The sequence below is a fragment of the Aotus nancymaae genome, unplaced genomic scaffold (genome assembly GCF_030222135.1).
Source record: "Aotus nancymaae isolate 86718 unplaced genomic scaffold, 86718_ANA_hifiasm-v0.15.2.pri h1tg000040l, whole genome shotgun sequence".
NCBI classification, from domain to species: domain Eukaryota; kingdom Metazoa; phylum Chordata; class Mammalia; order Primates; family Aotidae; genus Aotus; species Aotus nancymaae.
This window is the reverse complement of record NW_026988454.1, coordinates 81,928,918-81,942,543: the sequence shown is the minus strand read 5'-3', so window position 1 is coordinate 81,942,543 and position 13,626 is coordinate 81,928,918. Positions and strand designations below refer to the sequence as shown.

Here is a 13,626-nt window from a genome sequence, read left to right as displayed (position 1 = left end):
AACTCTCGAAGGCCTCCTTCCTACTCTATACCTCCTCTTCTCGGTCTATGCCTATTTCATCCCCAATCTCTTAAGTGCTCTTAGCACAGAAACCTGAGGAAATACTAAGCCAAAGTAGTACCATACGTTCCAGAGAAATGGGAATGAGGCAGAAGCAAGAATGAGCCTGCATGCCCCAATATGGAGTGCCTTGCTCATCTAAAGGACTTACCCTCACATAGTCCCAGTTTCTGGGTCCACAACCACCCATGTGTTTTTTTTTCTCAGAAGAGAGGTTTTCTCCAAAGTGTCTTGGATCCCTCCCTAAGGGGAAAAAATGTTTTGCCTGACAGAGCACCACTAATCTATGAGGTATTAGAGGGCTCTCTAGATACTCTTATATAATTTTATTATTCTATATTAGAAAACAAGCACATTTTTCTAGATGAAATGATATTTATTGCAATATCAACCCACTTGCAGAGATAACCTAGAAGTAACCATGTTAGTAACCTAACACATCAATCCCTTCAGAGACCCTAGCCCATAACTACCAGGATATAATATGCCCATCTCTTGTGAAGCTTGGGCTTCTCTATCACATTAACTATCTCACTGCTATCAACAACACATCTGTGGCGAGCTGGATGCCCTGGGACATAAGCCTCACTTTCCTGACATTATTCCTAAACTAGACTCTAGGGGGTATCTGCAACAGAAACCGTCAATTCCTGAAACTAAGCTAAAGTTCTCCCTAGATGGAATGATCTCTAAGATGCATACAGAAAACTACCTTCTTCCCTTAGGAGTAGTTCTCTGTTAGATTCACATGACATCCTAATGGCTCTGGAAGACATGATGATAAAATATCTACAATTTTAGAAGGAGTATCTTATTTAGATGTCAACCACAACCCTCTGTTAATAAGACTCTTCTCAAGCAGGGGAAAGAAAAGAAAAACAAAAGCATTTCCTTTTCTTGCTTTTCTGTGAGGAAACTACAGTCCTCTTTGTCTCTTCAGATATGGCAAATGGGCAGCTGACCAAGCAAAACCTCCAGACCTCCCAATTTGGGGTTTGTTTCCAAAGCCTACAAAATTCATTGTTTTACTCATTTATTCACATATTTATGTATTGCCTCTTTTATTCGTCATTTTATCTTTGCTAGGTCCTGTCCTGTGGTAAATATGTAAATAAGATACAGCTTCTGCCCCAGAGGACTCCCATTAGAGCTGGGCTGGTTGATATAAATGAAAAGGAGACATTTAGGAATGTTCTTCAAGAGGGCACAGAGTGCTGTGACAATATTTTAGATGGAGCGCTTATTTCTCTTGGAGAAAGGCAGATGAAATAGAAATTGGGAAATTCTTCACTGAGGACAGAAGTCCTTGAGTAAGCCCTTGAAAATGAGAAGGTAGGTAAGAAAGGACATCCGGGACTGAGAAAAAAAAAATGTGAAGACAAGGAAGCTTGAAAATGCTTTATGGGGCCTGCCAAGGGAACTGTCAGTGAAGTTGCAGGAGCTTGTAGATGAGTCACAATGGTTACCTCTGAAGGTCACGTGGGTCTCCACACAACTCTCTCCCACTTGGTGTCTAAGTATCTTCCAGTTCTGTATTTTTATGTTTTTGTCTGTCTTCTTAGTATCCTCAAGGTAAAACTGAGTAGAGAGCAAACATTTAAATATATACAATTTCTAGTTCCTTTCTTTCCCATACGCCAAGGTCATCAAGCTTAGAAAGACAAAATAAGCAAAAGCTACAAGGGGTCCACCACGATGTTCATTCATTCTTGGCGAAACTTCTCCAAGGCAATGGACAATTAGGTCTTTGTAATATTACTTGATAAAAGAACTTTTTAAGATTCTCTTTATTATTGCTGAGTGAGAGCTTCGATTTTGTTTGAAAAACATATGGTTCAATAAATTTTCCCTTGAAATTCATTTAGGCAAATTAAGAAATAGGAATCTGCAAATCTCTGCAATTCATTTCACCAAATACCTTTATGAAAAATGTGCAGGAGTTTTCCAAAACCCTAAACAAGCACAGTTTTCCCTTCCTGCTATTAATAGAGAAATATCTTATTACAGTTCTGTAGACACAGCCAAATTGAAAAAAATGAATTTTAAATGATGTGAGGGTTTCCAAAGAAAACCACAAAACAAACTCAGAGTTAAGGCGATAATGCATCCCTGTTGTACCTTGGCACAGGAGCAAGCATTTTGCAGTGACCATCTGGGATATGTAACATAGTAATAAGGGTGAGGGCACCAACTCTTAGAAAAGCCAAGAGGCAATACTTTTTTTTTTTCTGCCAACTGTGATATACTGCAGTATGAATATATATATATATATATATATATTTTTTTTTTTTCATATTTTTTGGCCAGCAAACATCAGCATTTCAGCTTTTACAAGATGTTTGGTTATACCAACAGTGTTGTTCACTGTTGTATCCCAAATGACTAAAATGTTGCCAAGGAAATAGTCAATACTTCATAAATATTTATTAATTTAATAAATATTGAAATTGCCAACCATTTATTATGGTAATAAAAAGGTTGTGATGCTTTGGGATCCTTCTGTCTTCCTTTAAGATACTGAAGGAATCATTTATTTCTCCAAGAATAATCAGGTGTGTTGGGAAAAGGAGTAATTTATCAACTACTATTAAGTTTATACACCTGAAAAACACTTTCAAACTACATTTATATTACTACTACTACTACTACCATCACCAATGTCAAAAGGCTGATAGAGTCATCAAAATGCTTTGATCCTCACAGCAAAACCATAAACAACAAAATTTTTTTAAAAATAGATAAATTGGACCTCTTCAAAATTAAAACCTTCTGTGCTGCAAAAGATCATCAAGACAACTAAAAGACAGCCCAAAGAATGGGAGAAAATATTTGCAAATCATATATCTGATAAGAAGCTTGTATCTAGAATATATAAAGGATTATTACACTTCAGTAATAAGAAGACAGCTCGATTAAAGAATGGTCAAAGGATCTGTATAGACATTTCTCCAAAGAAGATATAAAAATGGGCACAGAAAAATATGTCCAATGTTGTTAGTCATCAGGGAAATGCAAATAAAAATGCCAATGAGACGTCACACCCACTAGACAGGCTATAATAAAAAAGACTGATAATAACAACTGTCAGTGCAGATGTGGAAAAATTAGAACCCTCGCATATTGTTGGTAAGCATGGGAAATGGTGCATCTGCTTTGGAAAACAGTCTGGCGGTTCCTCAAAAGGCAACCTCAGAACCTTGCAATTCCACTCCTAGATATATAACCAAGAGAAATGAAAGCATATGTATGTCTACACAGTATCTTGAACAGAAATGTTTATAGCAGTATTATTCGTAACAGCCAAAAAGTGAAAACAACCCAAGTGTCCATCAACTGACGAAGAGATAAACAAATTGTGGTATGTTGATACAACAAAATATTATTCAGCATTAAAAAGGAATAAAATATCATTTTGCCACAACGTGGATAAACCTTGAAAACATTATGCTAAGTGAAAGAAGTCAGTCCCAAAGACCACATGTTGCATAATTCCCTTGATATAGATGTCCAGAACAGGCAGATCTACAAAGACAGAAAGCAGATCAGTGGTTGTCTAGGACTTGGTGATAAGGAAGGAGTGGAGGGAAAAGGAAGGTTACTGTTATTTTTTTTTTTTTGCAGAGTGATAAAAATGGAGTTTTTTGCAGAGTGATAAAAATGCTCTAAAATTGATTGTGGTGATAGTTATACAACTCTGTGAATATATTTAAAACCATTGAATTGTTCAATTTAAATAGATGAACTATATGGCATGTGAATTGTATCTCAATATAGGTGTTATTTAGAAAAAATGTCTTGGTCATTTTACTAATTTTAGTGACCTAATTAATATGATTTAAAAATATGGACATAGGATGTGTGTGTTGATTCAGCCTTGTATAAACTCAATGAATTGCAAAGTAATAAACTGCCTCATATTATTGTATCTGAGTCTCAGTATGAATAAAATCCTTCAAAAAGACAAGTTCAAGAGTTTTCTCGAGGATTTAAATGTATTTTGAATGGATTTAGAATGATCTCCACATATTATAAAAGACTGCTATCCTTATTTCAAAACAATTTAATGTCATGCAACTAAGAGCATCATGAAAAGAAAATTTTATTAATATCTTTTACTATTCATTATAAAGTAGCAAATACATTACTAAATGTAGCTTCCTTCTAATATTAAAATAGTAAAATTTATCTTATATAACTAAAGCACAGTTCCATTTAAAGGACAAATTCCCCATCATTCAACGAATGGAAAATAACACTGGTAGTGTTATGTTCTTTGTAGAGCCGTAGATACAGTATATATATCCAAAAATAAACAGAATATATTCCAAAAAATATAATAGTTTTATAAAACTAGTTTCCAAATATTAAGCTAAATATTTATACACTAGGATCATAGGAACTGGAAACTAAAAAGAATAGTAACAATTCTCATTCCAGCCATTCTTTTCACATATACCAAAACTGAGACATAAAGTGGCTAATTTTTTACCCAAAATCATGATTGAGAAATCCATAGTTTGAAATTAAGTTCTGTAATTCCCAAGGCAATGATGTTCTTGTCATACCAAAGTTCAATGAGAAGAAAGCACATTATTGAAAATCTATCAGCATGTAGAGGGATACTAAGTTTATGTATCCATTGAATATTTCTATACTTGAATATATTTGTCCATTTCTATCACTGATAATTTTTAAGCTTTGAGCTCCTAGAATACTGTAATCATGTATGAGTATTTCATTGCTCACATATTTAACCTTACTCTCAACTTACCTGAGCGCTTCTTTTTAGAAAGGATGAACGATGAGAGTAAAACACAACATAGTAATAATTTAATAAAATTAAAAGGGAAAGCTTAGAAAGACCTTCATGTAGATGAGCCAATACATTTATCATGAGGAAATCCAATGCCGTGTTACACTTTGCAACAAAGGATTCTTTACAAACCTCTCTAATTAGAGACAGCATCAGGGTAGCATTCACCAGCTCTACGAAGGCTCCAGAAAGAAGTTATGAAATGATTTTTAACGGCCCTACACCAGGACTTCATGGAATACTGCAGAATTTAGTTAGGGATCTCGCTTCTTACACCTTCTCCTTCCCATGCAAATCTTTCCTGAATTGTCCTGCTATAAAAATTACTCCTTTTTTCCCCTCCAAATCAAACCTCCAGCTATCTCCAAAGCTACTGTTTACTGATTTCACACTAAGGTGTGAGTTACTGGTAGGATTAAGTCTGGAGGGGTGATGAAGAGCTATTTACATTTTAAAAGTGAGGTTCCTTTTCCTCAAAACTTTGCTAATTGATGTAAAGAGTGAGTATGATCCTTCCTTATATAGGTTACACTGTGCCCCAACCACCTCTGGAGGCCACCAAGGTTTCCTGACCCCCTACATTCCAGAAATCAAGGGTCAGCAATTGGGTGCCTCACTTGTGAAAAGCTGTTGACCTCTGGAAAGGAGCTTGTAAGGAAGCAAGTGTTAATTTTCAAAATGTGACTGGTCTTGATAGCGGCAACCTCACCCCATCACGATGTCTCTTGGAATGTTTACTAGTCAAGGGGCATAGAAGTAATCTGTCATCACTAGTCAGTGGTGCAAGTCACTCATTCTTGTAACCTTGCCTTTCTCCCCTCGACCCAAAACAAAACATACCACCCCATCCCTTCCCTCTCACATTCAAATTTTCATGTGTTCAACATTTGTCAGGGCCTTCACCTTCAATGACATGGTCAACACACCAAGAAATTATATTTAACACATGAAAAATGAACAGCAGGCCCATTTCTTTCTGCCATGTAATTGAGAGCTACAGAACTTGTGTTTGGGGTATGCATGCGTATACTTATTCTTGGAACAATATTTTTAGACACTCAAATGATTACCCTCCAAAATCATAAAAGGGTTTAATAACACACTTTAATATAATTTTAAGTACTTTTTAATAAAATACAGATATATAATTATCAATGTATGTCATTTAATTCAGCAATAAAAGGCTAGTCTCTGAAGTGACATGGTGATTAATATTTACAGTAAAAACTAAAATAGCATTTGTACAATATTGCTAAAATTTTACCAGAAAAAAAGATTAATAAAAAATTTTACTCATATTGTGGTATCATCTGAAATTATCAACAAAAAGGAAAATGCTCTTATTAATACATATAGGTATAGAGCATTACTTCCCATGTTTTCTCAAGACGGAAAGCTCTCTGTTCTTGAATTATGTATCAAGCACTATGGCTGAGATGGACTCATTCTTAATGCCTTTTCCCAAATCTTTGTCAAGCTATTAATACCATACACAAAAATCTTATATAGATCTACCTATTTCAAATATTTCATGCCCTTTCAAGCTAATTTTAAATTAAAAAATGACTACTAATTTGATGAACTGCTAAGGAATCCATAAGGAAATGTGTTAATATGTATAAACAGAGTCACATCTTGTGTAAATTCAATAGTATATCCCCCTAAATATCTAACAAACTGTGCTGTTTCAAAGTGAAACAGCAAATCAGGAGCTGTAACAGATCCAGGGATGAGTTAATGCAATTCTGTTTAGCAATGAGAGGAAATCATGTTGTTTCGCTTACGATACATGAAATGTAATGGGTCAATGCACAGACATTGTATTTTGCTTTCTCCTCAGAAGGAGAATGTGCCTCATCAAGTACTCTTAGCCTTTTTAATTTATCTTATAATGTGCTATCAAAGTTACTTGTTTTTAACTCTTCAACCATACATATATTATTTTAGGAATTAAAAATTGTAATGCTGATTTTAATTTCTCCAGTTCTGAGGTTACAAATTCTATTGAGGTTAATGGTTTTATAGTTCCTTTATCATAATTAGTATCTTCCTCCCTAGTCCTCCAAGAGGGCCTTTATAGTAATGGGACTTGGCCTTTGCACCACAGCTTGCAAAAGACAGATTGCTGGAGATAACCCCCTGAAATTCCTCACCTAGTTATTTAACACCATACAGGCCTAGGAACTATCTGTTTTGGGAAAGACACAGGCAAAGGGACAAAGTTAAGGAGGGGAAAAGGATTCAATGTGTAGGAATTACAAGATATAAATTACTAGCATAAATGCATTTTTCTTTACTTATACACCATGGGTCAGGAAGCTCAAAGCAAAATGGAAAAAAATATTCTAAGTTTAAAAACAAACTATACAAAAACATAAGGTATAGTTAACAATATTATTACCCTTGATTTAAAAGATAGACATTTCTCACTGGAATCAATAAATTTGAGGTGGATTTATTTTCCTTTTGCCATTCCACTCATATCACATATTCCTCCCCTGGTGAAAACTGGAATTTAGAAATGTTCCTAGAACATTCTTTAATGGTCTGATAAGTAAAATAAGCAAAAAATCCAAAATACTAGAAATTTGTTCTCTGCAGATGAATAAGAACCTCTTATGTGCCCAATGGAAAATGTAAAACAAAAAAATCACAAGCCTCTTGTTTACTTTACTTAAGAAAATAATAATTGTTATGGGTTATGATTTTGTATAGACCCAAGGTCATACAGTATCTGTGGTAAATAAGAATAAGTAGGAATGAAAAAGCTGATCCTTCATGATTACAAATATCTCAGAACTAAACTAAGTTCAACTGGCTTTTGTATTTTAGACTCTCACACTGTGTCCAAAAATAACAGAAATCACAAGACTCTACATTCTAGTTATTGCTGGTTATCAACACTGAAGTATGAAACCGTTTAGAGCATTTTTCTGATAAATTAAGTTATAAGTGTTCATCTGGATAGTATTATTGCCAAGTTTTAAGTTTACCATCTTGTTTTTAAGAGTCTGAGAACTTAAACATACTACATTCATGCCAATACTCTGTGTAACTGGATGAAGCAAGGGGAACAATAGGGGCTGTGATATTTCATATGCTATGTATATACAGCATACATATATACCATAGATAATTACAATCTCACCATGAGAAAGTAAAAAAACCCAGTGAGCCTTCATTTTCTATTATATGTACATTTCATAAGCTACAGAGAGTTTCTTTCCACATTGCTTTTAAAAAAGAAAAAGAAAGAAAATACATTAGACAGATTCAAATGTTGTTTAACTTAAAGGCTTCATCAGACCATATGTGCAGATACTTGAGATGATGACAGAGTTAAGCTTCCTAGGGTCCTAGAGTCAAAGAAACTCTGCTGACCCCCACTGCTAAGCAGGTGCACTCCTTCCACAGGGGGCAACATCTGCCGATCAGTCATGGTCCCGCTTGGTGAGGACCCCAAGAAACTTCCTTGGGAAGAAACAATTTTCTCAGGACTGGCAGCCAGTTTGGGGGATGTGGAGAAGTTATATCCATACAATGCACAGGGACTGTGTAATCTGAAAGTGTTATAGGAACCCTGATGGGTCTGGTTAGTGGCAAAGGCGTTGCTGGAGGGTGATGGCATGATATACTGGAGCTGGGGGGACATTCCTGAAATCTGCATGGATAAGCTGGTCTGCGGGCAGCTGAAGGTGTCCCCATCAGTGCCACCCATAGACATGTTCACGGAGGTACTGCTGCTGACGCCCACATAAGAGGGAGTCCTGGGTGGAGCGAAGGTCTCGCCAGCCTGGTTGGTGAGCCTGTTGTAGGTCTCGGCCAAGGATGTACTGTATCGGTTGAGAGTGAGGCCCGAGCGGGCACAGGCAGAATAGTCAGCAGGGGCCAGACTACACAGCTGGCTGGTGTTGGGCCCCAGATGGAAGGCAGGAGAGGAGCAAGAGGAGCCAGACAAAAGGTGAGGGTGAGTGGCAGGAACGCCATTCCCAGTACCTTGGAGCAAGGTGGAGGAACTTGAATTGCCTACAAAAGAAGTTGAAATGTAAAGAATGACTCCACAGTCATCCTTTCCTTTCAATTTTGTAAATATGAACTAGACACAGCTTGTTACAAGGCAAAGGTTGGGTGAACGTTACAAAGATGAAAAGAAGATGGTCTCAGCTTTCAAGGAATTACCTGGTTGGAAAATCTCATTTCCAATTAGAAAACAAGTTGTTGAAACACATGCTAACACAACTGCAGAGGTCCAACAAATAAACAGTCCTGTGAAACTTAGAGACAGTAGTTAACCCTGTGTCCGTCCAACCAATGGTGGCAATGGTGCCCTCTGGATCTGCTGGCAGATTGATGTTTGCAAACTTGACAGAAATTAAGGGGAGAGAAGAATTCCAAAGGGCTGGACAGGTTGTAAAACCTACATTGCTCTAGTGATGGTGTTTTATATAGTGCCTCAAAATAATCTAAAAGCCCAGTCCAACCAATGGTAATTGTCTGAAATTCGGCATGGTAAATTCTCACTGGAAGCTGGGCAGCATGGTGGTAAAAAGCCTGAATGTAGGAGTGAGCTCGGAGTGTTATCTATGGAGCAGACCAGAGAGGAAGCAACATCTCTTTCCATGCAGCTCCCTCTGAGAAGAAACTGCCCTGTGCTGCTGAGAAATATTCAGAGATGAGCCCAGGGAGGTTTGTCTGAATGTGTCTGACCTTCTCATCATTAACCCAACAGGAGAACCCTGCCCAGCGGCAATTCTGCTGAAGAAAGAAAATAAACAAGATGTGAAGAAACGGTGAACTGGGGCCACCATCAACAATTTCTTGTGAAGTACACCTGGCATCAGGGCCCACCAGTCCACCTCTAATTTTAATATGAGATTTAAGGATGAGGTAAAAGCCATGAAATATATAAACAGTCTAAGATGTCTAAGATTTAATCTGTGACCATGACAGCCATTTTTTTCCTGATCCATCTCCATACCATGCAGAAGACAGATGGAATCTGTAGGACAATGTTGGTGATGAGGTCGTTATTCTAAGTATACATAATGACTTGTACACTTTTACTGCCTGAGCTTCTAGGCAGGAACAGGCTGTCTCTATGACCCAGGAGACTTTGCAAGTTACCTTGCTTGGGAATTCCAGGAATATCTTCAAAGGTGAGAGTCCGTAGTGAAGGTCGCCAGAATGCATATGATTCCACCAAGGCTTCCAAACCCATTCTAAATGGAAGGGTTAGGATAAAGGTGGACAAAAGAAGTCTAGTTAGGAACATTTGGAGCTTTCACCAGCAGCAAGCATCTCAAAACAACAGTGGCACTGACAGTACTCCCCACACTGTCAGGTTAGGAGCTTGCCATGAGCAAGAAGAAATGCTTCAGCAATGGGCTAACATTCTGTCACCAGCAGCAGGACAGACTTGAAAACCACCCACCCAAGATAACAGTTAACGTTCTCAGGAAAACTCAGCTGACCTGAGGGGTGAAAAGCTGCTCCCTTGGGCTAAGGAGCTGACATCCTGGCTGCTGTGAGTCCAAGGCTCTGCTGTGACCTGGAATACACCCTCTCTCCCTGTCCAGCTACTTCTCCTCCTAAGTGAGGAAGGCATTGCCACAAAAGCACATTCCTGGAAAACCAGATTCCTGGAAAACCAGCTCTTTTCCAAGAGGCATTACTGCTCATCATTTGGTGCCTCAGCAGCCAGCTCAGGGGAGCACTCATCCAAAGAAGACTGACTTCTCTCTCAGGAGCACAATCTCCACCACACACAGTATAGCCAGGCTGGGCTCCTACCAGCAACAGGAGGGCCGTGAAGAGATTGCACTGGCCTCTCCTTGCAGTGTGTGGGAGGAGAACAGGAAGGTGACCTCACAGGGCTATCTGGTATATGGGGTTACTATTAATATCACAAATTATTTTAGTCCTGAAATACACTTAATGAATGGATACTTAAAGAGACAGGATAAGTTTGATACATGACATACGTATATTTTAAAACAAGGCCAACTACTCTAAATACATACATCAACCACTTCCTACCATGAATGATTCAGACCTCCCCTGTGTATAGCAAGTGACTAAGTCCTCTGGGTTCTGGGAATGAGGCCCTTCACTCAACTAGACCATTCTCAAGACAGCCACACCTGAGACCTCATCACTCTTCCTTCAATCACCTCAGCCCTAAGCAATTTGTTGATCTAGATAACATTACTTTTCATAAAACCTGTGGCTCCCCTGTAGAAAATACTTGCATCCTGGGATTTCCAATGATATTCAGCTATCTCCTGTGTGATTTCAGGTATCTTTAATAGCTTGACTGAAGGTGCAACCTCCTCTGAAGTCCCTGCACCCCAAGTCATAACCTGCAAACTAAGACTAGAGGAAACCACCCCAGAGAGTCATACCACACACACAATATGATGAAAGCTCTCTAAACACCAGAGGTGAGTGATTTGTGCAGACAAAACTATCTTACACTACTTGTCCATCTGTTCCAAGGCTTCACACACAGAATTTGCTTCCTTAGAGTGTTCAGGGTATAATGTCTGCTAATTGACTTCTGTACTCACTCTGGAGGAATATACCTACCCCATCTTAGTGACAGAATGTGTAGCTCTGCATGTGTGGAGGGGAGATGTGTATACATGCACAGAGTTGCATACATGAACACATCTCATGAGGCTGCACATAAACCTGACTCATCTCTAAGTCACAGGCTCTGGGGGTGCAGCTCTGGGAGCACTTCAAAGAGACGTCTGTAGCCCCACAGAGGGGATAGTGCAGGGCTGCCAAAGAAAAGAGCAGAGCACAGAGGGGACCTGCACCTGCTCCACCTGGGCTACACTGAGAGAGAACAGACTCTGGCTTCTGATGTAATCAATGTGCACAGAGATAATTATTTAGTAGTAAGGACACTAGATTGGGGTCAGAAGGACTAGGCTGGCACTGCAACTCACCAAAACTCATTCTCTGACCTTAAGTAAATTTGCTAATCTCCCTGGGCTTCAGTTTCTCACAAAGAGAGGATGAGATTACCCCTATTAGTCCTAACATTATTTCATTCTAAGTGATTTTTTTTCCAAACAAGTCATTGTATCTGTGGCCAAACTACAAGCCAGATCCAAGTTCATGCCACTCGATAATATTTTCTGTACCAGTGTATTGATTTCTGGGCAGTTTGGCAGACGTGGTCAGTTCTAAACCTCATGTTGCCTATGGGTGTATTTAACACTGGACTAATGAACTCTGGGTGATGTTTAGTTGATTACCCTCTATTCAGTTTATACCAATACTAAATTTTGTGACTTTCTAGAAATAAGATGATTTTAAATACAAAAGATTGTTAAGACACAGCTTAATATAAAACAGCTTTTTATTACCACACAGATGAGTTTGAGTAATTGCTGTTTTAAATATCAAAGGTACCAAGGTGATTATACAGCAGTCTTGAGGGGAGTTTACTAAGATAATTAACAAGCGTCCACTGGACTTAGAAACTGATTGACTATAGAGATGTATCTTACTGCATCATTCGCTTTGGCAGTATAAACTTTATTATGATTCAAATACAAATCCATAAACTAAATTCTTAAAGAGAAGTTATTGATCATCGTAAAATATATAACCCTAAGCTTTAAAGAGATGCTCTGAAGGTGACATAGCTACAAGTGATCTGATATGGAGCAATCAATATTTTTTCTGAGGCTGCTGTTTCACACTGCAAGTTCCAGAAAGGATTTCAGATATTTTGCAGGAAACAGTTATAAAATATTTATTAGCTGAATCTGGACATTTTTTAAAAAGCCTTCATTTTCTCCAGTAATGGAGACCTTTCCCAGCTAGTTAAAGAAAAGATAAAAGGCACCTCCTGCAGGAGTGCAGCCAAGGCGATAATTTATACAAGATGCCTTTGAACAATTTCCACATTTTATCACCATCCTAATTTATGCTATCAAATGGCCAAGTTTATTTAGTTAAATGGTTATGTTTTTCCTGAAGTATTTAAAGAGAAGAAATTTTTGTACCTTCCTGAGTAAAAAATTTTATAGGGTTAAACCTAAGGCCTAACTGAAGAATGAAACTATTCTCAGCACATAAATTCTCTCTCACATAGCAAATGTCTTGCAGGAGAGCTTTTAAGGGCCGAAGCTACTGATTCCTGTAAAATAGGCTGTGGAGCCATAAATAGTCAGAAAAGGATAATTTTTAATTAAGGCAAATTGTTTTATAAAGTTTAAACAATCACAAGTCTATGTTTATTTCTTGTTCTTGTCAATTTGCATATTTCATATACAGGATAGGGGAAATAAAAATAGAATTTGTTTTAAAAAACACTAACAATGACACAACAGAACCAGAGGTATGTTAAACTTGTTTTCATAGTTTTACTTCTCTACTAATATATTTAAAAAATCATACCCCTCCATGCCCATGCTCCCCAAATCACTCTGCCCTCCACAAAGTCTTACATATAACTTGGTCTTTTTAAAGGAAACTAATATATAAGTTAGAAATGTTCACAGGTGACTGAATTATCTCTTCCCCAAATGTGTCTTTTGCATTTGTCAATGGGAAATGTTACAATCAGAATTTTAAATAGAGGAATAATAATTTATAGATATTTAGCATTCCAAAGTGAAAAGTATTAGTAAATAGCTTATCTATAATAAGCAAGAGAGTTTCAGCAAGGAAAAAAGTTGAAACTTTGTTTCACTAGCAAGAAAGCCACATATAGGCTCAACATGCTTTTCATGTAC

At 37.6% G+C, this 13,626-nt stretch overlaps 1 protein-coding gene across 1 annotated transcript in view; it reads right to left on the bottom strand.

The window, feature by feature from the left end:
* Positions 1 to 4,033: 4,033 nt before the first annotated feature.
* The window catches only part of TBX18 (T-box transcription factor 18), a 31,681-nt gene continuing 22,088 nt past the window's right edge, over positions 4,034 to 13,626 (bottom strand). Inside the window, exons 7-8 of the mRNA XM_064360865.1 lie at positions 9,998 to 10,092; positions 4,034 to 8,899 (exon numbers count right to left, since the gene is read on the bottom strand). Coding sequence (XP_064216935.1) covers positions 8,175 to 8,899; positions 9,998 to 10,092 — 820 coding nt within the window. The 3' untranslated portion in view covers positions 4,034 to 8,174. The remainder of the gene's footprint in view (positions 8,900 to 9,997; positions 10,093 to 13,626) is intronic.